Source organism: Mastigoproctus giganteus, chromosome 7, assembly GCF_048544385.1.
Source record: "Mastigoproctus giganteus isolate SK-2022 chromosome 7, ASM4854438v1, whole genome shotgun sequence".
NCBI lineage: Eukaryota > Metazoa > Arthropoda > Arachnida > Uropygi > Thelyphonidae > Mastigoproctus > Mastigoproctus giganteus.
Window position 1 is genome coordinate 179,965,711 of NC_143581.1, and position 19,888 is coordinate 179,985,598.

Sequence of the window (19,888 nt, forward strand, 5' to 3'; positions counted from 1 at the left end):
CAGACACATCACACTGCACAGACGTGGCCTACACACTTTCAAGTCTCTGGCTTGACAGTGTACTGTCCTCGATACAGCAAACACACATGGAGATGGGAGAAATCCCAGGTGCTGTCTGACACGAACATACCTTATATTATACATTCAATAGAGCTATAGAGCTTAATAAAATTATTGACACTCTTGCTTCTCAAAGCACATGATATTAAAAATTACTGATACTATAATTATGTTTAATCAGAAAAGTGCCAATTTTGTTTTGTGTCTGGTTTATTTATTAATAAAAAAAGAATTATTTATTCTTTTATACACTTAGAATTTACGTTTCTTTTTTTGCTTTCATAAAAATTGTATTTGTTAGTTTGAGTTATAATAATAGAAATATAAGTAATTGTTCTATTTCATTTTTTAACCATATGAATGTGGGTGCCAGCAGCATGGGGCAAGGTAGTGCAAGTGCACCACCTTGCAAAATATCCTGCCAGCACCCATATGAACCTATATTAAACCACATCTTTAAGTATATATGGGGCCCTAAAGTTCTAATTTCTCTATGGACCTTTTCTCTTTGGTCCAACCCTGCCTGTAACAGTTAGTTCTTGAAACATATGTGAACTTGAAGCAGTGAGTTTTCCAAACATGCATGGGCTATGTTGGAACCAGGTGCCAGTGGCGGCTGGCACCTGGTTCCAACATAGTGTGGGTGTGTTTTTTGAGGAATTTTTTTAGAGTTTTGTAAAGATTAATACTTTGTGCATATATTAGTTTAAATATTAATTTTTTTTATGTTACCTTCATTGCTCAATAACATAATGAAATTATTATCAAAAATCATATCAGAATTGTAAAAAAAAAAAAAAACCTGATAAAAATCATGAAAAAACTAAAAAAAAACACTAAAAAAACCTCATTGCTACTTTTTTGATGCAGTAATATCTGTTCGTGTATTGCCTCATACACATTCATCAACTTCTTGATCAGAAATCCAGTGAATTTATTCAATTTCTGCTTTAATTCAGACAACTGAAGCTAAGAGGTGCAAGCTATTCTTCCAATTTTAATAACTATTTTCTGACTGTGATCTATTATAAACTGTGCCTACAATTACTTGGAAACTCAGATACGATATGCCAGCATCTATTTGAATATTTCTAGACAATTAATACATAAATGGACATGATATACCATGATAACCACTAGCACCCAGCATGGCACTGACTCCATGAGACCACAGAAGTTATCCTCAGATATCCTGGAGCAGCTGGACAGAACATCCCAGAGTTTGGCAACAGAGCGAGGTACTGGCACAGACTGTCAAATGCTGCATTCCACTGCATCTCACAAATGTTCAATGGTATTGATGACAGGGTAAATTGACAACCAGGAGAGCATATGAAATGCCTGAATGTGATCCTTGAACCATTCCTGCACAATTCAGGACTTGCGACATGGGGTGTTGTCTTGTTAAAAGAGCCCAGTGCCATCTGGATACACAGTCGCCATGTAGGATAAAACTTGATCCCAAACAATGGCATGATAGAGTCTGGTAGTGAGTGCATGTTCAATGGGGATGAAGGGACCCAGCGAAGTCCATGAAAACACTCCCATTTTGCTTGCAGTTTTTTGTATTCGACGTAGAGGTTTAAAATCACCGTCTCCATCTTACTGAATATGGTAATGAGGTCAGTGCGGATAGCAGCAGTAATTTTGTTTGATTTTCCCATATACTCCTCAAGTGTCCCTCTGATAGCCATAATTTGGTCATCTGGGGTTCCAGTTAGAGGAGGTAGAGTGGGGTTCGTTCGGGTTTGCAGCTGATTCTGGCACTTTGTTTGTGTCTTTATTTGCATCTTTGTTCACCTCTTTGCTGGTCTCTTCAGTCACGTCCAGGTGCGAGAGAGTCAATTGTTGTGAATCCTTGGGTTCACAACTACTTCTCTTTCCCTTTTCTGGGCAGTAGGTTTCGCCTAATCATAGCTCCTCGACAGATAAATCCGCAGGAGTGGGAGAGATTTGGTCAGTTGTTGTGCTGTCTCTTTCTGCGTTGTTTTTCCCAGCACTTGAGATGCTGCTTTTGCACTGGCTGCAATAGTATCTAGCTCGAGCCGTGGAACTAATCTTTGGAATCATAGATCTTCCAGAACAGCACTCCCCCAGGTTTCTTTTGCAGGGGCCACTACAGATCAAAAAAACTAATATTTTTTCCACAGCAATCACAAGTTTGTTGGCTTGTGCGACCAGGCATAATGATTATTAAAAAGAGGGAGAACTTGGCAAAGAACAAATGTTTAAAGTAGCGCTACAGTTGGGGAAGAATGCTTCTGCAATTTTTTTATTTTTTCTTATTTATTAGAAAAATTATTGCAAATTCTATTTAGTTTTTGAAGTTCCTTATTTTTAAAGTGTTCGACTGCTTGGCAATAAAAGCACTTCCTAGTGTATGAGGACGTGTTTGTGTTCAGTTATATTTAGAATTAGCACGATTTCCCTTCTTTAAGTGCCCCAGCAGGTATTCATTCTCCACTGCAGTGAGACAACGTATACAGACCACCTGCCGGTTAACCTGATTAAGGGGAAGTGGTGGTCTCTAGAATGCTGGTCAACATGACCTTGTGCTGGATAGCAAACTGCTGGCATAATGCTTGGCTGAACAAAATAAGATATGTTTTCAAGTTTTTAAATTGAGAATAAAGTTGTTTACTGATCATTTAGTGAGTACAACTTGCCTCAGGAAAAAGCACACCAGAAACTGATTCGCTGGATACCAAAAACTTGACAAGATGTTGAGCATAATCCTTTAAACTATTCAATGAACTAGGAGCCTAAAAACATGTAACCGCACAGTGAAAAACCTATGCTTCGTCCCATTAACATTAGGCAATTGGCACCTTTTTTTTTTGAATACGCTGTTGACACATTTTTTGTATCAACAAAAAATGTGTCCGCTGACAAAAAATCCTGGCTATCTGCAGTTCACACATGCATCCGTTGTCCTCCATCTATAAGGAGTGGTGAGCAGTCGTTCACCAACCACTGTTCGGTGAAATTTCTTGGTGTCACCCTTGATGACACCAAGCTATGGTCCTTGAAGAACCCTGGCCTCCTCAATGATTTTTCTCCAGCTGTCTCTTTCCCTGGCCATTGTTCTCCATCGTCTCACCCTAAGCTGTCGTAGGTCATTCTCTATGTCATCCACCCACCTCCTTTCGGTCTTCCTCTCATTCTTCTTCCTCCCGATGACCCTTCCATTGCTTTTCTTGGCCATCTGTTTTCCTCCATTTGCATCACGTGGCCTGCCCACCTAAGTCTTGAGCTCTTTATCACTCCCACTATATCGGGTTCTCCATACAGTTCCTTCAGCTCTTCGTTTGTCCTTATTTTCCACTCTTCCCCAACTTTTATAGGGCCAAAGATTTTCCTTGATATCTTTCCTTGATTTTGAATCATAGCTCCCAGATATTTGAAGGATTCTGTTCTATTGAAACTATGTTTCACTGTTTGCCAGATCTGTTGGGTACTTTGTCTCTCTTTCCTACTTGTAAACTTTCGTTTGCTCAGATCGTGTCAGTGAAATTATTCTTGCAGGAATTGAATCCTTTATCCCACACTCCACTTTAAAATCTCGTCCTTTATCTAAACCTTGGTTTTCCAATAAATGTGCTAAGGCTGTTCAAGAGAAGAATGTTGCATATCGTAATTGGCTTATTTCTAATTCTTCAGTTTCATTTTCTGCGTACACCAAAGCTTGCAACAATTATAAAGCAGTTATTAATCAGTCCAAACTAGAGTTTGAACAGGCTAAGAGTAGAAAACTTGCTTCTTGCCCTAATGGTAGCCGAGCATTCTGGTCTCTTGCCAAAGCTATTGGCCACAACTTTTGCCCATCTCTGCTCCCACCTCTGTCCAAACCAGATGGTTCTGTTGTCACTTCAGCCAAGGATAAAGCTGACCTGCTAGCATCCCATTTTTCTTCCAGCTCATGTATTAATGATCTTGGTAAAAAAAATCCCACCATTCCCAACACGCTCCATTCAATGCCTCCTGTGGTCTTCCGTCAAAAGGATATCAGAAGGATTTTGATGAATCTTCATGCTAAGAAAGCTCAAGGTCCTGATGGTATTTCTCCACTTGTTCTCAAAACCTGTGCTCCTGAACTTACTACTATTCTTTGCCGCCTTTTTTCACTTTCTTATTGCAAAGGTGTTTTTCCTTCTGCTTGGAAATTTGCTCATATACAGCCAGTTCCTAAAAAGGGTGACAAATCCCTCCCATCCAATTATCGTCCCATTGCAATTACTTCTACTCTCTAAAGTAATGGAGAAATCAATTAACCGCCAACTCTTAAACTACCTAGAAACCTTCCGTCTGATCAACGATTGCCAGTATGGATTTCGTCAGTGTCGATCTACTGGTGATATTCTGGCTTATGTTACACATTTATGGACTAATTCAATGGAAAGGTTCGGTGAAACACAAGTAGTTGCTCTTGACATCTCAAAGGCTTTTGATCGTGTTTGGCATAAAGGTCTTCTAAACAAGCTTCCATCTTATGGTTTGCCAACTGTTTTTAGTAATTGGTTATCCAGTTTTCTCTCTGATCGCTCACTGAGGGTGATGGTAGATGGCTCTCTGTCTTCTAACTTCTCCACTAATGCCGGTGTCCCCCAAGGTTCAGTTCTTCCCCCACTCTTTTCCTCTTGTATATTAATGACCTTCTTCCATTGACTGGAAATCCTATCCATAGTTTTGCCGATGATCGCACATTGCATTCCACTTTCCATTTTGAGAAACTTTGTCCTGCTCAATCAGCTTAAACTTCTCGAAAATCTGCTACCAATTCCTTAAATGCCGATCTTCAGGTAATTCTAAAGTGGGGCAAAGACAACTTAGTTGATTTCAACCCTTCTAAAACTCAGTCTTGTCTTATATCTCGCAAAAAGGATTCTTCTGCTTCTATGCTTATCTTTAGTGACACTCCGATTTCTAGGCAAAATGATATATCTCTTTTGGGGATTACCCTGACTTCTAATCTCTCTTGGCACAAGCACATTACAAATATTGCTTCCTCTGCATCTAAAAAACTTGGTTTTCTCTTTCGCTCTTGGCGTTACTTTTCTTCCAAACAGCTGCTCACCCTTGTATAAATCGCAAATCCGCCCTGCCATGGAATATTGTTCCCACATCTGGGGTGGTGCCCCCAAAACCTCTCTCAGGCTTCTTGATTCCATTCAGAAGGGGGCAGTTAGGTTAATTAATGATTCATCTCTAACAGAGTCTCTCCACTCGCTTTCTCATAGACGTACTGTTTCTGCTGCATGCCTCTTCTACAGATACTTCCATGGGCACTGTTCTTCTGAATTGGCTTCTATAATTCCTGCTCTCGCTTTCAAAACAGTCCGAACACGTGCTGCCACCAGCCAACATCCATTTACTGTCCAACTTCAAACCCACAGAACCAACTTTTCATCTTCCTCATTTATTCATTCAACTGCCGTTTTCTTGAACAACCTTCCTTCATACGTATTTCCTGAAAATTACAATCTACAGAAGTTCAAGTCCAATGTCAACAAATATCTTCTTTCATCTTCCAACCCAAGCATGGTACTAAGTACTATAGGTTCTAATACCTCTCGTGTTTGGGGTTTACATAAAAAAAAAAAAAACATAAACTTTGTTTTATTTTCATTTACCTTCAACCCAACCCTTTCTGCTTCTTTCTCAAACTCTTCAAAAGCAGTCCTTGGTATATGTTGGTTTCTGGAAGCCATCACTACATTATTTGCATAGGCTAAGTGCTGGTATAGTCTGTTATATATTATCCCATTGGAGGTGACTGATACTTTCCTCATAACCCTCTCCAACACCAAGTTAAAAAGGACCGGTGAAAAATGGTCCTCCTATCTCAGCCCTCTCCTCATTTTGAAGGACTCAGAGAGATTCCCTTGCACCTTAACCTTGCACTTGCTTCCTTCCAGCATGATTTTCGTCAGACCTACAAGCTTTTTTGGTATGCCCAGGCTTCCCATCATTTCCATCAGCTCTGCTCTATCCACACTATCATATGCCATGCTGAAATCAATAAAGAGGTGGTGCAGATCTACATTATATTCATAGCACTTCTCCAAGATCTGTCTGAAGGTGGAAATATGATCAACAGTCGACCTCCCTGCACGGAACCCACTTTGATATTCACCAACTATTCCTTCTGCTAGACTTTCTATTCTCCTAGTCAGGATGAAGGATAAAATCTTATATGTTGTACTAAGTAGGGCAACCCTTCTGTAGTTTCCAGACATTAGTTTATCTCCCTTCTTCTGGATTGGAATGATTACTGCTGTCTTCCAGTCATCTGGCAATTCTTCTCTTTCCCATATGTCCGATATAAGCTGATGTAATTTTTGGATCAGTTTCTCGCCACCTGCCTTTATGAGTTCTGCTGGGATGTTATCTTCTACAGGTGATTTGTTATTTTTAGCCTTTTGGACTGCATCCCATACCTCTTCTATTGTTGGGTCGAAGATACCTTCAACGTTATCTGTTTCTCTTCTACAATTTCTTCTGGGCATGCCTGTTTTTTATTAAGTAAGGAATTAAAATGCTCCTTCGCAAACTTCTGTGATTTCCACTACTCCCCCCATTATTTCTCCTTTCTTATTCTTATACAGGTTAAAACAGGGCTGGTAACCTTTTTTTACATTTCCTATTTCTTTATAGAATTTCCTGATCTGCCCTCTGTCGTATTCTTCTTGCATTTTTTCTATTCTTTTCTTTTCCCATTCTCTTTTCTTTTGTCTACATACTGATTTTGTTTCAGCTCTTTTAACCCTGTAATCCTCAATATTCTTTCTAGTTCCTCTCTGTAACATTTTCTGCTTGGCTTGGTTTTGTTCTTCCAGGATCTTCTCACAGTCCTGATTGAACCAGTCATTTCTCACTCTTTTTTGTTCCAATCCAAGTGCCTCTTCTGCTGCTACACTCAGCGCTTCCTTAATATCTTCCCATTTTTTACTGATGGGCTCACCATCCTGTTGTTGGTGTTTCTCCAGTTGTTTCTCAACTTTCATTCTAAATCTTTCTCTAGTATCTTCATCTTCTTTCAGCTTACCTTGTTGATATCTTTTCTTTGTTATCCCTCCTTTCCCTCTATATACCTTTGAGAACCTATTTTGCAGATGGCACGAACCATAAAATGGTCTGAATCACAATCTGCCCCCCTGTAACTCCTAATTTCCATTACATCCGTAGCATGATGGGTATTAATGAGGATGTGACCTATTTGATTACATGTGACACCATCAGGTGATATCCAAGTTTCTTTGTGGATATTCTTATGTGGAAAATTTGTGCTAATAATGCTCAAGCCTTTCCCTCTTGCAAAGTCTATTAGCCTTTCCTCATTTTCATTACTTGTTTCATGTAAGCTGTTTCTTCCTATAGTTGGTATGTGCACTTCCTCTCTCCCTATTTTGGCATTGAAATCTCTACGAATGAGTTTAATATCATCTAATGTTCATCTTGGAGCCTCATATAATGTTCTCTCCAGTGCTTCGTAAAAGGCATCCTTTGCTTCATCCTCTGCATCTTCTTTCAGAGCATGTACATGAATGTGTTAAAAAAGACCCCTCTAAGCCTTAGCATATATATTCTTTCATTAATTACATTGTAATTCATCATTTGTGCTTTAGAGTCCTTCTTAATCATAAAGCCCGTCCCTAGAATGTTGTCTCTGCTTCCACTATTTATTAGGGGGTAGTCTCGGAGGTCTATAATTTCTAAGTTTCCCGATTTTATCTCTTGTAGCGCTGCTACACTTATGTTATATCTCTTCTATTCTTTCTCCAATTTCCTGCTTGGCACAAACTTCAGACGTTCCATGTAGCTACAAAAATCTCTTTAATCCTTTTGGCATGCTTGGGTCGAATTCCATTTGAGACAGTCCAGCTATTTCCTTGAGGTTTCGTACTGTTATGTTTGTTTTGTGGGGTGGGGTTGTTAGCCCCATGCCCAACCCCCAACCTGGAGGACCAGGGTGTCTCTCTCTCAGTCTGAGTCATCACCTGCAACCTGTCCGGCATGGGAGGCCTTGCTGGTAGTAAGACTATTGCCGTTTTAGCTCACAGGATCATTTGGCCACACAAGCCCCCACCACTAGGTCAAAGTGGAGATACCTTTTGGGGAGCTTTTATCTCTCATATGAAGGCAATTAGAGACAAGACAAGGCAGGTTACCGCCATGCTCTCACGTATCACTAGGAGAGACTGGGGGTTGAAGGGTAGATCCCTTCAGCTCATGTACCCCACCATCTTCATTCCACTGGACCAAGAAGTGATTCATCCAAGTGCATCTCAAACAGACACAGAGAATTATCCTACTCCTTATGACCCACGCTTGCAGAACAACCACTACTGCAACTCTCCAAATACTCACTGGTAATCTTCCCTTGGATCTTCATGCCATGTTACAGGGTTTAATTTACTGTGTTCGCAAGAATCAAGTTGCCTCCTTCTTTGGTATACAAACATAGGCTGACATCGAAAATAAAGCAGAGAGAAAGCGCATTTGGGCTGAACTTGTCTCCATCTGGCAGACTTGTTGGTCAACTGGGGACAAGGATCATATTACTAGGAACTTTCTTCCCTTGGTTCATTGATAGGAAGTGCCTTCAATTGTTTACATCAAACCTAGAGACCTCATATCTCTTAAATGGACATGGCTACATCAAGAAAATGCTGTGTGATCTGGGTCTTTCTGAATATGATCAATGTTTCTATGGAGAAACTGAAGACTGGGATCTTTTCTTGCACCATCTACCTTGACCTACGGCAATGACTACTCACAGATCTTAACCTGACTACTATACAACCTGTTAGTGCACTAATCAATTCCAAAACATACTTTCACAGCTTCTCTCTTCAAGCAAAGATGCCTTACCCTGGCATCAACTCAAACCATCCAACAACCAGCTCCCAGTCACCTATAATGTTTCAGCCTGCTTCTTTAAGTCATTACTCAATGTGTTCCCATTCTCTTCTCTTCTCCTTGCTGACCTGGACACTTAAGTGCAAACCTTGGCACAATGAAACTCGGGCCATCTCTCCTGAGTAGGATCTGCTGATGATGAACTCTCCGTCGTGGGATTTATATGCTGCCATGCGAACCCTTCTGGGATCAGGATTGATACCTGCCATGTGGGCTTCATATGGCACTTCCATGGGAGCATCTGTCTCCCATGACTTTCTCCCCCCCTGGAGTGAGTCCCCCTCCCCACTCCTCCCTGTTTACATCTCTAACAGGCCCTCTTTGCCGTGGCCTGCTCTTATTTAACTACATTCTGACCCCCCTTCCTTTATTATTTCCTTACTCATTCCTTACAAACTTTTTCTTTTTTTTTATTTTATTATTCCATTTTTATTTTTTGGTTTCTGTCAGGAAGCTTACACTGGCAGAGGCCAGCCAGAGTATAATGGGCAGCCTGGCTCACCTCCCAGCAGTGGTGGCAGGCAATGTAGAGTCCCACTAGGGGCCCTGCAGCCAAGTAGACAGGGAATAACACTACAATAAGAATACTCTGACACAATATTGACTGGAACTTGTAAATTGACCACTCATAAGAGACTTTTGTGGATTTATTGGATGATAAATAAATCCAATTCTGCAGTGTCACGTTCGAGAGGCAAACAGAGAGAGCAATACTCTTGATCTCGTTATCAGCAGTAATTATTCATGCATTAAGAATTTGCAGATGAAGGAACCATTGGGTGGCAGTGATCACAGATGTGGGATTTACTTAAAAATATTACTACCAACAGGGGTAAAGGGAAGGGTTTTTGCTTTCGTAAAGGTGACTGCAGTGGTCTCAGGCAGTTTTTAAAATTTATACAGTGGGACTACTGACGATGTTACCAACATCAAATTCTAAATGGGAAACATTCAAGGAATTAATCGTGGAAACTACTAGGCTTTTCATACCGATTAAGAAATACTGTTCAAAGTTTATGCCTAAATGGATGTCAGATGAACTAATGAGACTTGCAGCAGTGAAGAAAATGCGTGGGATGCATATAAATTATCAGGTGATGCAGAAGCCTATGGTAGATATAAGTTAGTCTGTAATCAAGTCACAAAGGATGTTAGGCAAGCGAAGGCAGATTATGAGATATCTTTGGCAAAGGATGCTAAGAAAAACAGCAAGACTGCTTTACTTATATAAACTCTAGAAGGAAGAGGATGAATGAGATTGGTCCACTTGATATTGATGGTTCGACTGTTCGTGATTCTCCTCGGATAGCTAACAAACTGAATGAGTATTTTGCATCTACATTCACACATGAGGAATTCTGTAGGGAAGTGGAGTACAGAAGCATATTAAACTCTAACAGAGAGCTTAATGAATTTGTAATAACTGAGAGCAAAAATGGAGGAGAAATTGTTGAAGTTAAATAAGAAAGGCACCTGGGGTGGATAGGATCTATCTAGTTATATTAAAGGAGGCTGCAAAAGAAGTAAGCAAAACCTTAGCCATAATTAGAGAGCATCCTTGGACTCAGGGGAAGTCCCCATGGACTGGAGATGTGCAAATGTATCCCCAATTCACAAAGGGGGATCAAAGGGTGACACAAATAATTACAGACCTGTTAGTTTAACTTCTGTTCTGGGGAAAATAATGCAGCCACTGGCTAAGAAGCATTGCAGGATCATCTAGAGAAGACTGCAGTGATAATTCAGACACAGCATGGGTTTGTTAAGAGAAAGTCTTGTCTGACAATTTTGATTGGATACTATGATGTGGTCGCAAAGGAACTGGATGCAAAAAATAATTTTAATATCATATACTTGGATTTCAGGAAAGCTTTTGATACTGTTATGCTTGGGAGACTAATGTACAAATTGGAGCAGTCTTGTATTAAGGGCAAGTTGCTACAATGGATAAAAGGGTGGTGAAGACAGAGAGTGGTAATCAATGGACACTGCTCTTCGTGGACTAATGTTATTAGTGGAGTCCCGCAGGGTTTGGTGTTGGGCCCACTGTTGTTTTGTATATTTATCAATGATATTGATGAAGGTATATCAGGCTTAGTATCGAAGTTTGCAGATGATACTAAGGTTGGCAGGGTTGTTAATAACAGCAATGGCAGTGTGCTACTGCAACATGATCTAGAAAAGTTGGACAGATGGGCTGAGAAGTGGCAACTGAAGTTTAACATTGACAAATGCAAAGTACTGCATATGGGTAGAAGTAACCCCAGAGAAACATACCAACTGTGTGGTACTACACTTAGGGTGTTAGAAAATGAAAAAGACCTGGGAGTAATCGTTCAGTCAGATATGAAGTTTTCTGAGCAGCACAGACAGGTTGCCAGAGCAGGTCATTGGGTGTTGTCAGTGATATACAGGAATTTTGCTAGTATGGAAAAGGAGGTGATTATCCCTTTATATAAGGCTATGGTCAGACCACACCTTGAGTACTGCGTACAGTCTGGAGCCCTCATTTTATGAAAGACGTAGAGTTGTTTGAGCGAGTACAGAGAAAGGCTACAGGATTGGTGAGGGGAAAGAAGGGGTCCTCTAACCAAGAAAGACTTAAGTTCTGCAAATTGCAGCATCTGGAGACTAGGCACCTTCAAGGTGATCTGATTGAGGTGTACAAAGCCTTAAATGACCTAACTATGATATAATTGTTATTTGTTTGTTATTTGGTTTTTAGGAGCATTAGCAAATAAAGCCATATTGCTCCGGGATATGCGGTGGTCATTCCCTGACCTTTCCGCATCCTCCGTATTTGGTGGTGACGGACTCGAACCCTGGTCTAATCAAGAAGCGTGTGCTACGCACTGCTGCTCCTTCCCACCTGGCTACAGAGGCGCCTGCTATGATATAAGATCTCAGACATGTGCAGATACTAATATTTTGGTAGCTGCACATGCAATAACATCACCTTTTGTGCGGTACTGTGTTGATAATTGTCCCATGCCTCCTCCAGAAAAGCTTTAGATTACATTAAATGCACTATAGTTTTGGTATTATTAGTGGATTTTTTTTATTTTATTCTGTGATCTTTTATTTTTTTATGACACACAGACATGCATGCACGCACGCACACACACATGGATCTACTTACTTGTAAAAGATCACGCACTGTCTCAGCTGCACCAATTATATACATGGCTGCTGCAACACTGTTTGCAAATGAAAATATAACTCCAATAGCACCACCAAATTCAGGTCCTAAGCTGCGAGCTATCATATAATAAGCACCACCTAAAAATGGAAAAAAAAAAAAAAACATTAAATGTTTTGAACATTTTCAAATGCAGTTATTTATTCAGAAAGCCAATACAGGAATAAAAACACCTAATTACAATATTATAAAGGATATACTGAACACTGAGTGAGTGTGGTTTTATCTTGAATAGCAACAGCATATATACTTTAAATATGCCTAAATCATGATGTTTAGTTCTAAAGTACATTATTTTAATCTATCCTGCACAATTACAATATTCAAAAAAGTTAACACTAGTTTAACCTGCTAAAAAATGTAAGGTACAACAGAGTTAACGGAGTGTTAAGTTTTTTTTTTGAATATTGCAATTGTGCAGGACAGATTAAAATAATGCATTTATGCATTTTAAAACTAACTAACACAGCTGCTCCCCAACTTACGTAAGGGTTCCGTTCTGCGGAACTCTACATTTGGAATTTTCCTAAATGCTTAAGCACCACTCGCAAATTTGATTGAATTTCATTGAAGCAAAAAAGAAATGTTCAACGAACATGTAAATAGAATTATTTATTCAATTTTTTTATCTCATGTGCAGGAAAAATTACAAAAGTGTACAAAATTACAAAAAGAAAGAGGAGACAGGCATAACGTTAGCAAGTTTTACCTTTTGAGCATCGTTCAGGTGCTATATCTTCAACATAGCACCCGAACGCTGTTTTGTGATCACTGTTGAACTTAAATGCGTTGATCCTTTAACATATTCTTTTATTCGTGCACTGTCCCTTAAAATAGTATTCACTGTTGAAGCAGCGAGACATAATTCCGTAGGCGCCTCCGTAGCCAGGTGGGAAGGAGCAGCAGTGCGTAGCACACGCTTCTTGATTAGACCGGGGTTCGAGCCCGTCACCACCAAATACGGAGGATGCGGAAAGGTCAGAGAATGACCACCGCATATCCCGGAGCAATATGGCCTTAGTTGCTAATGCTCCTAAAAACCAAATAACAAACAAACAACAAACAAACAAACATAATTCCGTGCAACAGATGATAAACTTTGTCCTGCTTCGCAATTCTTAATTAATCATCTTCATTTCTAAATCATTGTTTCGTTTCCTAGTACTGCCAGCACTTGCACTTTCTGTTGGTCCCTTTCCCTTCACCATTGTAATAAGTAAATAGGAATGAAGAAAATATTCTGAAAATTTATTCATGTTTTTTATATTAGTATTAGTAATGGCCACATGGTGCAAGAAAGCCTATGGCTTATGATTGAAGATTTCAGTGAAGGGGAACTCATTTCACCATAATACTGTAACATAAAAAAACGCAGAATTCCAGTTATCGGTATTATCGCAAATGCAATAAGATCGAGTTTATTACCTGTTTATAATAGATTGTGCTAACAGAAAAGCCCAATAAACCAGAAAGTGCAAATTGTTTTTATTGTTTTATGGTAGTGACCTTCAGAAATGTGTTTTCGAAAAATATCATGAAAGCATTCAAAATTTATTCTTATAATAGAACAATATGATAACAATGAAAGTGTAGTGCAATTTCCATCATAAAAATGACCTTTTAGAGAGATATATAGCTTAGTTATAGAGCGAAAATTTCAACTTCCGAGGTCTTGGAATGAATTATCAAAAAAAAAAAAAAAAAAAAGTGTTATTGGGTTCATGTTATGATATTTTCACGATACCTCAATTTATTCCTACGGGATGCAAAATACATTTCCATGTTTTCTTTTAAGTTTAGAACGGCTGGCAAAAACTTACGTAAAGTCGAAATTCTGTAAGTCGAGTATTACATAAGGCAGGGAGTGGCTGTACTGTGTTTGATGTTTCTTCTCAAATTCAAGCCTTGAATAATCCATTACTACAGATTACAGCTTAACTATGTTGTAATTAAATAAAATTTGTATTGCCTTTGATTTTGACTGTGAGAATCTTTGTGCCTCCACTGAAGACTGAAGGTTGGATTTATGTTCAACTTCAGAGACAAATACCATTACCAGTGGTGCACAAACTTATTTCACTTGCAATCCTCTGTATTAAATATAAAATTAACACGACCCCTCAATGTAAACCGCGAGGTAGGATGACCAGATTTTTAGAGAAGAAAAATGGCATTTTATAAATTACGTATTAGAAAATTTTATTCAAGTACTGAGAATGCAAAAAAAAAAATTGTTTCATTTTTAATTTACACATTAAAATAATTGTTTAATATTTTAATTGAATACAGCAAAAACAACAAATCAAATTCTTATTCTTAAATTTAGATTATAAAACAATAAAAAATGAACAATTACAAAACAAAACAATTAATGAGAAGGAAGAGCCTGGATAACTGATAATATTTGGTCCATGTTTGGCACAACGTTTGAAATTACTAATCTCATGTCATGTCATCTTCTGGATCAAGTCAGGAACGCTGTTTTGTTATTATAGCTGTTAATTTTGAGAAACCAACCTCACAAAAATATGTAGACCCGAAAGGTAGCAATGTTTGCATTGCCAATTTCAATAATTCTGGATACTCGTTTTGAGAGAATGACAAAAATTTTCCCAAGTAGTCTTGAAAAGGGCACATAAATGCTTCATCAGACAACAGGTTGATAAGATCTGCTGAATGGAAATTCAGCAAACAAATAAATAATTTTGGGACATGCAGAACTATTAAAAGTAAAAGGATCGCAAATCCAATACATTTTTTCTGGAGATACATTAAATCATTTGCAAAAATTCTTAATTAGCATTGTTAGATGGGTGGCACTGATATCCCTAAATTGTAAAATGTCAATATTATAACAAAATCAGAAAAGCATGGGAACATTTCAGTATTATTATGCTCAAATTCAGTTTTCCAAAGCTTAAGCTTTCCTTTGAAAGTTCCTATTTTATCACTGAGTATTAATATATTTGTTCTCCGTAAGACTTAAATTTAAATCATTAAGCTTTTCAAATATATCAGCAAGGGAACTAAGTTTTCCAAACCATTTTTGATTTGTAAACAATTGAGCAAGGTTCTGATTTTTATACGATAAAAACAATAAAACTTGATGTTTGAGGTCAAAAAGGCATTGCAACACTTTACCACTGGATAACCACCCCATTTTCGTATATAAAAGAAGTGTTTCATCCCATTTCATTACAAAGCATTGTGAAAAGTCTGCTATTTAAGCTTCTACTTTTTAATAGAGATGATCACACTTATTGCATCTTTCAAAACTTCGTGCAAATCAGATCGTTTTTTTTTTTGCTACTAATGCTTCTCTATATACTGTATAATGCAATGATTCAAAACTATATTTTGAGCAATTTCCTTTACTTTGCCTTTTACACTTTTATTTTATCCTGTTAATGCAGCTGCACCATCAGTACAAATAGCAAAGTAGTTGTTCCACTTCAGGCAATATTTGTTTGAAAGAAAATATTTATTACCAAAAATCTTCCCGCCATCGTTCTTCCTTCCACAGCTTTGCAAAATAGAAAATTCTCCAAAATATCTCCGTCATAGCAGTATTTCACATATACAATAAGTTGAGCAAGGTTTTAAATATCTATGAATTCATCTAACTGTATTGCAAAACTCCCATAATTACGGCCAAGGGTTTGCTTACTTCCCTCATTGCCTCCTTCAATATAACTGGATAGATTTCATCTGCCCCAGGTGCCTTTTTTATGTTTAACTTCAACAATTTCTTCTCCACTTTGCTCTTTGTTATTACAAAATCATTTAGCTCCCTGTTAAATTTTAGTAAACTTCTGTCCTCCCCTTCCTTACAGAATTCCTCATGTGTGAATGTAGATGCAAAATACTCATTCAATTTGTCAGCTGTCTGAACAGGATCATCAACAGTCAAACCACCAACAATTGTGGACCAATCTGATTCATCCCCTTCTTTCTGGAGTTTACATAAGTAAAGAAGTCTTTGTTGTTTTTGTTTGCATCCTTTGCCAAGGATTTCTCGTAATCAGTCTTCACTTGCCTAACCTCCTTTGTGACTTGATTACAGACTAGCTTATATCTGCCATAGGTTTCTGTGTCACCTGCTAATTTATATGCATCCCATGCATTTTTCTTCACTGGCACAAGCCTCATTAGTTCATCTGACATACATTTAGGCTTAAATCTTGAACAGTATTTCTTAGAAGGTATGAAAAGCCTAGTAGCTTCCAAGATTAATTCCTTGAAGGCTTCCCATTTAGAATTCACTGTTTTTAACATCATCAGCTGATCCCACTGTATAGAATTTAGAATTTCAAAAACTGCCTGAGACCACTGTAGTCACCTTTACGAAAAACAAAAACCCTTCCCTTTACTCTTGATGGTAGTTACACCTTTAAGTAAATCCCACATCAGTAGACTGTGATCACTGTCACCTAGTGGTTCCTTTATCTACAAATTCCTAATGCACGAGTCATCACTGCTGATAATCAGATCAAGAGTATTACCCCCTCTGGTTGCCCCTTGAACATGTTGCTGTAGAAAACAATCCTCCAATAAATCCACAAAAGTATATGTAGTCAAGACAAGAACATTTCATAAGACAGTGTAAGTGCTTCAAAATGTCTATGAAATGATAATTTCCATTTCAGCCTCTACACAAGCTACTGCCATTGTATTAGCTTGTGCAATTAAGAGTCTAGTTGTAGTAAATAAAGAAAGAAAATACATGAGATATCTGTGGTTACAAATAATTAAAAATTTATCCCAATTATTGCAACTAAAATCAATTTACTATTAAACATGTAAATAAAAAATTCTTTAATAAAATAAATAATTCTAATAAAGATTCATACTCACTATAAATATACAAAGCTTTCTGATTTCACAATTCCTTCATCAACACGAAATATCTTATTCACTCTCCAACTTCATTTATGCATGCAATCCAAGCACTTACAATATCAACAAATAAGAAACTATCAATATCACTGTCACACCTGATTTTACAATGTATAATGCTAGATGAATTCAATGTTACCAAAACCAACCTATAACAGTTCAGAAAATGAAGAGATGAAACATTACAGCACACTGTACATATGTAATATTCCTGCAACAATTATCATAATGTAAAACAATACTCACCAACAATATTGCTATATCTGAGTTTCAAAAAGTACATTATAAACTGAACCAAACCATTTGAGAACCCATTTCAACTAAGAAAATGGACTCATTGTCCCTTGGACATCCTTTTATATCCAGAGATCCCAAAATTCTTTAACCCAGTGTGCTGTGATGCCCACACTGCAGACCACTGATCTGGCTGATAGTTCCCAAAAATATGAAATAAAGTATGAAAACCAATGGAGGAATTCAACTGAAATACACTATGACGCTTCTTTCTCTTATTTGGCGAGTCTTTATATGGGTAACTTTAGTAACATTGGCAAAGATTATAAATATTAAATCAGGTGCAAAAGCAATAGTTTTTTCAGCTCTTATGTTGTAAGATTCTGGACTGTGTGTATAAATAGTCAGACATGATTGTTTGTTTGTTTGGTTGAGTTTTATTGGCGCATCAGAAACTATGGCTATAATGCGCCGTCAGACATGAGGTGAATAAGATATTTCATACTGATGAAGGGGTTGTAGAATCTTTGAAAGCTTCATCATTTTATAATGCTAAATACAGGGTTTACCACTAGATATAGAACCCAAAAGAAATCATTCCTTTGATATCCCTTTAATAAATGTGTAGAAATATAAAAAACACACTGAACATACTTAAGACCACATGAAATAAATCAGACTCATAAAAAAATCCTGAAAGTGTGTGCAGCCAATATCCAATCACACCCACACACAATGCTCAAAAATTCTGGAATACCTGCAATATGACCTGTAAACTATTGCGGCTGCCCACATCACCAGATTTCACTCTTCTATACTTTTGTGAGAACTGCTGAAGGGAGAAAGTGTTCAGATAAACCACATGAATTGTGTATCTGAAGGGTACTATTCTATGGAATATTGCATAATCAATGTGACATAGCTACATGATTTTACAGAATTTGGAACTTCCTCTTCAGATGCATTAGATATTGGCAGTGATATATAATGCTCAATGTAATCTCAATATATTTTAAAAATTTGTTGCAGAGATATTAATAATTTAATGGGTTCACTACCTAGTGATTACAAAAGGTAATGTTTTATTATTAACATTAAGGTAATAATAAAGAAAACAATTTTTTCACTCTGTTAAGGTATTGATATAGTTAGATTAAGCTCACCTCCTTTGACCACACCATTTGTACAAATGGCAGACATAGACATAGTTGTTATGACAGTAACTACTGTAGACAGCAAGACTATTATGATGGAAAGAACTGAGAGGAAGAAAAAGAACATCACATTTGGCTGGGGATTCGAATACCAAACAACTTTCTTAACTTAATTACTAAAAACAGAAACAATCATTACTTTAAATCAAACTTTTTAAGTGAATAACATTCCACTGGAAAAGACATGATAATTTCTTAACATTATTATTATTTGAATATATGCATCAAATACAGAGAGTAAGATAGCAACAATTAAATTAAGCTTTCAAATATAATTAAAATTTCTAGGTAAAATAACAGCTAAAAAATAAAACCCCTCTCATTGGGGTATCCCTAAAAAAGTCACACTGAATGGCAGGCACATCTGCATCCTTCATGATACCATACCATACCATGGAAATGTTTAGAATAAAGGAAATAAATAATTTAAAATTGGGTAATTCTTAATATATGACAATACAGAGGATGTAAGAAGAGATAATATATATTTTTAATTATTAAATTAATTAATTATTAATTTAATTAATTATTTTTTTATAAATTAACATCAAACAGGATTCAAATATCACCAAAACAGTTAGTAGATATTTTCGTAAGCATATAAATGCACAAAGAGATATCCTGTGGAATATCATTTAACCATATATGGTAAAATATGTTTTTAAATTAAAAGTTTCAGAATAAAAACATGAAGATAAAGGTCCTATATGTTTCTCATTATTTACATTTAGATTTAAGCAAGGCAATACGCTAGTTGCCCTCCATGCTTTTGCAAATATGCAACTAGAGCTCATCTGCTTATATTAACAAAATCATGATATATCAGTAGTTTTAACTAACAAGCAGAGCCACCCCACATCACTGAGTCAACTTAAACATAATGTAAAAACAAATAAAAGAGATTCAATCAGGAGAGTGACCTTTGGCCTAGTGGTAGGGACAAATCATCACACCTCCACCACGAGGAAGTAAGTCACTAGTATCTTAAGCTCTGAAATGACAAACTATTTACTTCACAAACTTACATGGTCCATCACACATAGATTTCCAACACCTTTTTTTAAGTCCTAACAGATGTTAACTATAAATAGCATAGAGCCAGGAACTCCCATCCAACAAAATAGGATTAACAATCCTATGGCAATATCTAATCTACCTAAGCAATTCCCTCCCGGACATCACATCAGCTCCAAAAAGCAGCAATCCAACTATTTGGCAACTCCTAAGGTGAACCGCTGGGTCACCTCCCCCCCCTCCAAGCAAAATCAAGTTATTCATAGTCTTTCCCCTTTCAAACAGTATGAAGTGATCATTCAAAGTCAAGACATTTTCTACACACAGCAGGATGCTCCAAGGGGAGCCTCCC

General features: G+C 37.5%; 1 protein-coding gene across 2 annotated transcripts in view; it reads right to left on the bottom strand.

Moving 5' to 3' along the window:
• LOC150083367 (solute carrier family 12 member 2-like) overlaps nucleotides 1-19,888 on the bottom strand; it is a 451,471-nt gene that overhangs the window by 386,313 nt on the left and 45,270 nt on the right. For both annotated transcript variants that reach the window (XM_090377993.1, XM_090377992.1), the window contains exons 4-5: nucleotides 18,472-18,567; nucleotides 12,119-12,258 (exon numbers count right to left, since the gene is read on the bottom strand). In XM_090377993.1, coding sequence (XP_090234119.1) covers nucleotides 12,119-12,258; nucleotides 18,472-18,567 — 236 coding nt within the window. The remainder of the gene's footprint in view (nucleotides 1-12,118; nucleotides 12,259-18,471; nucleotides 18,568-19,888) is intronic.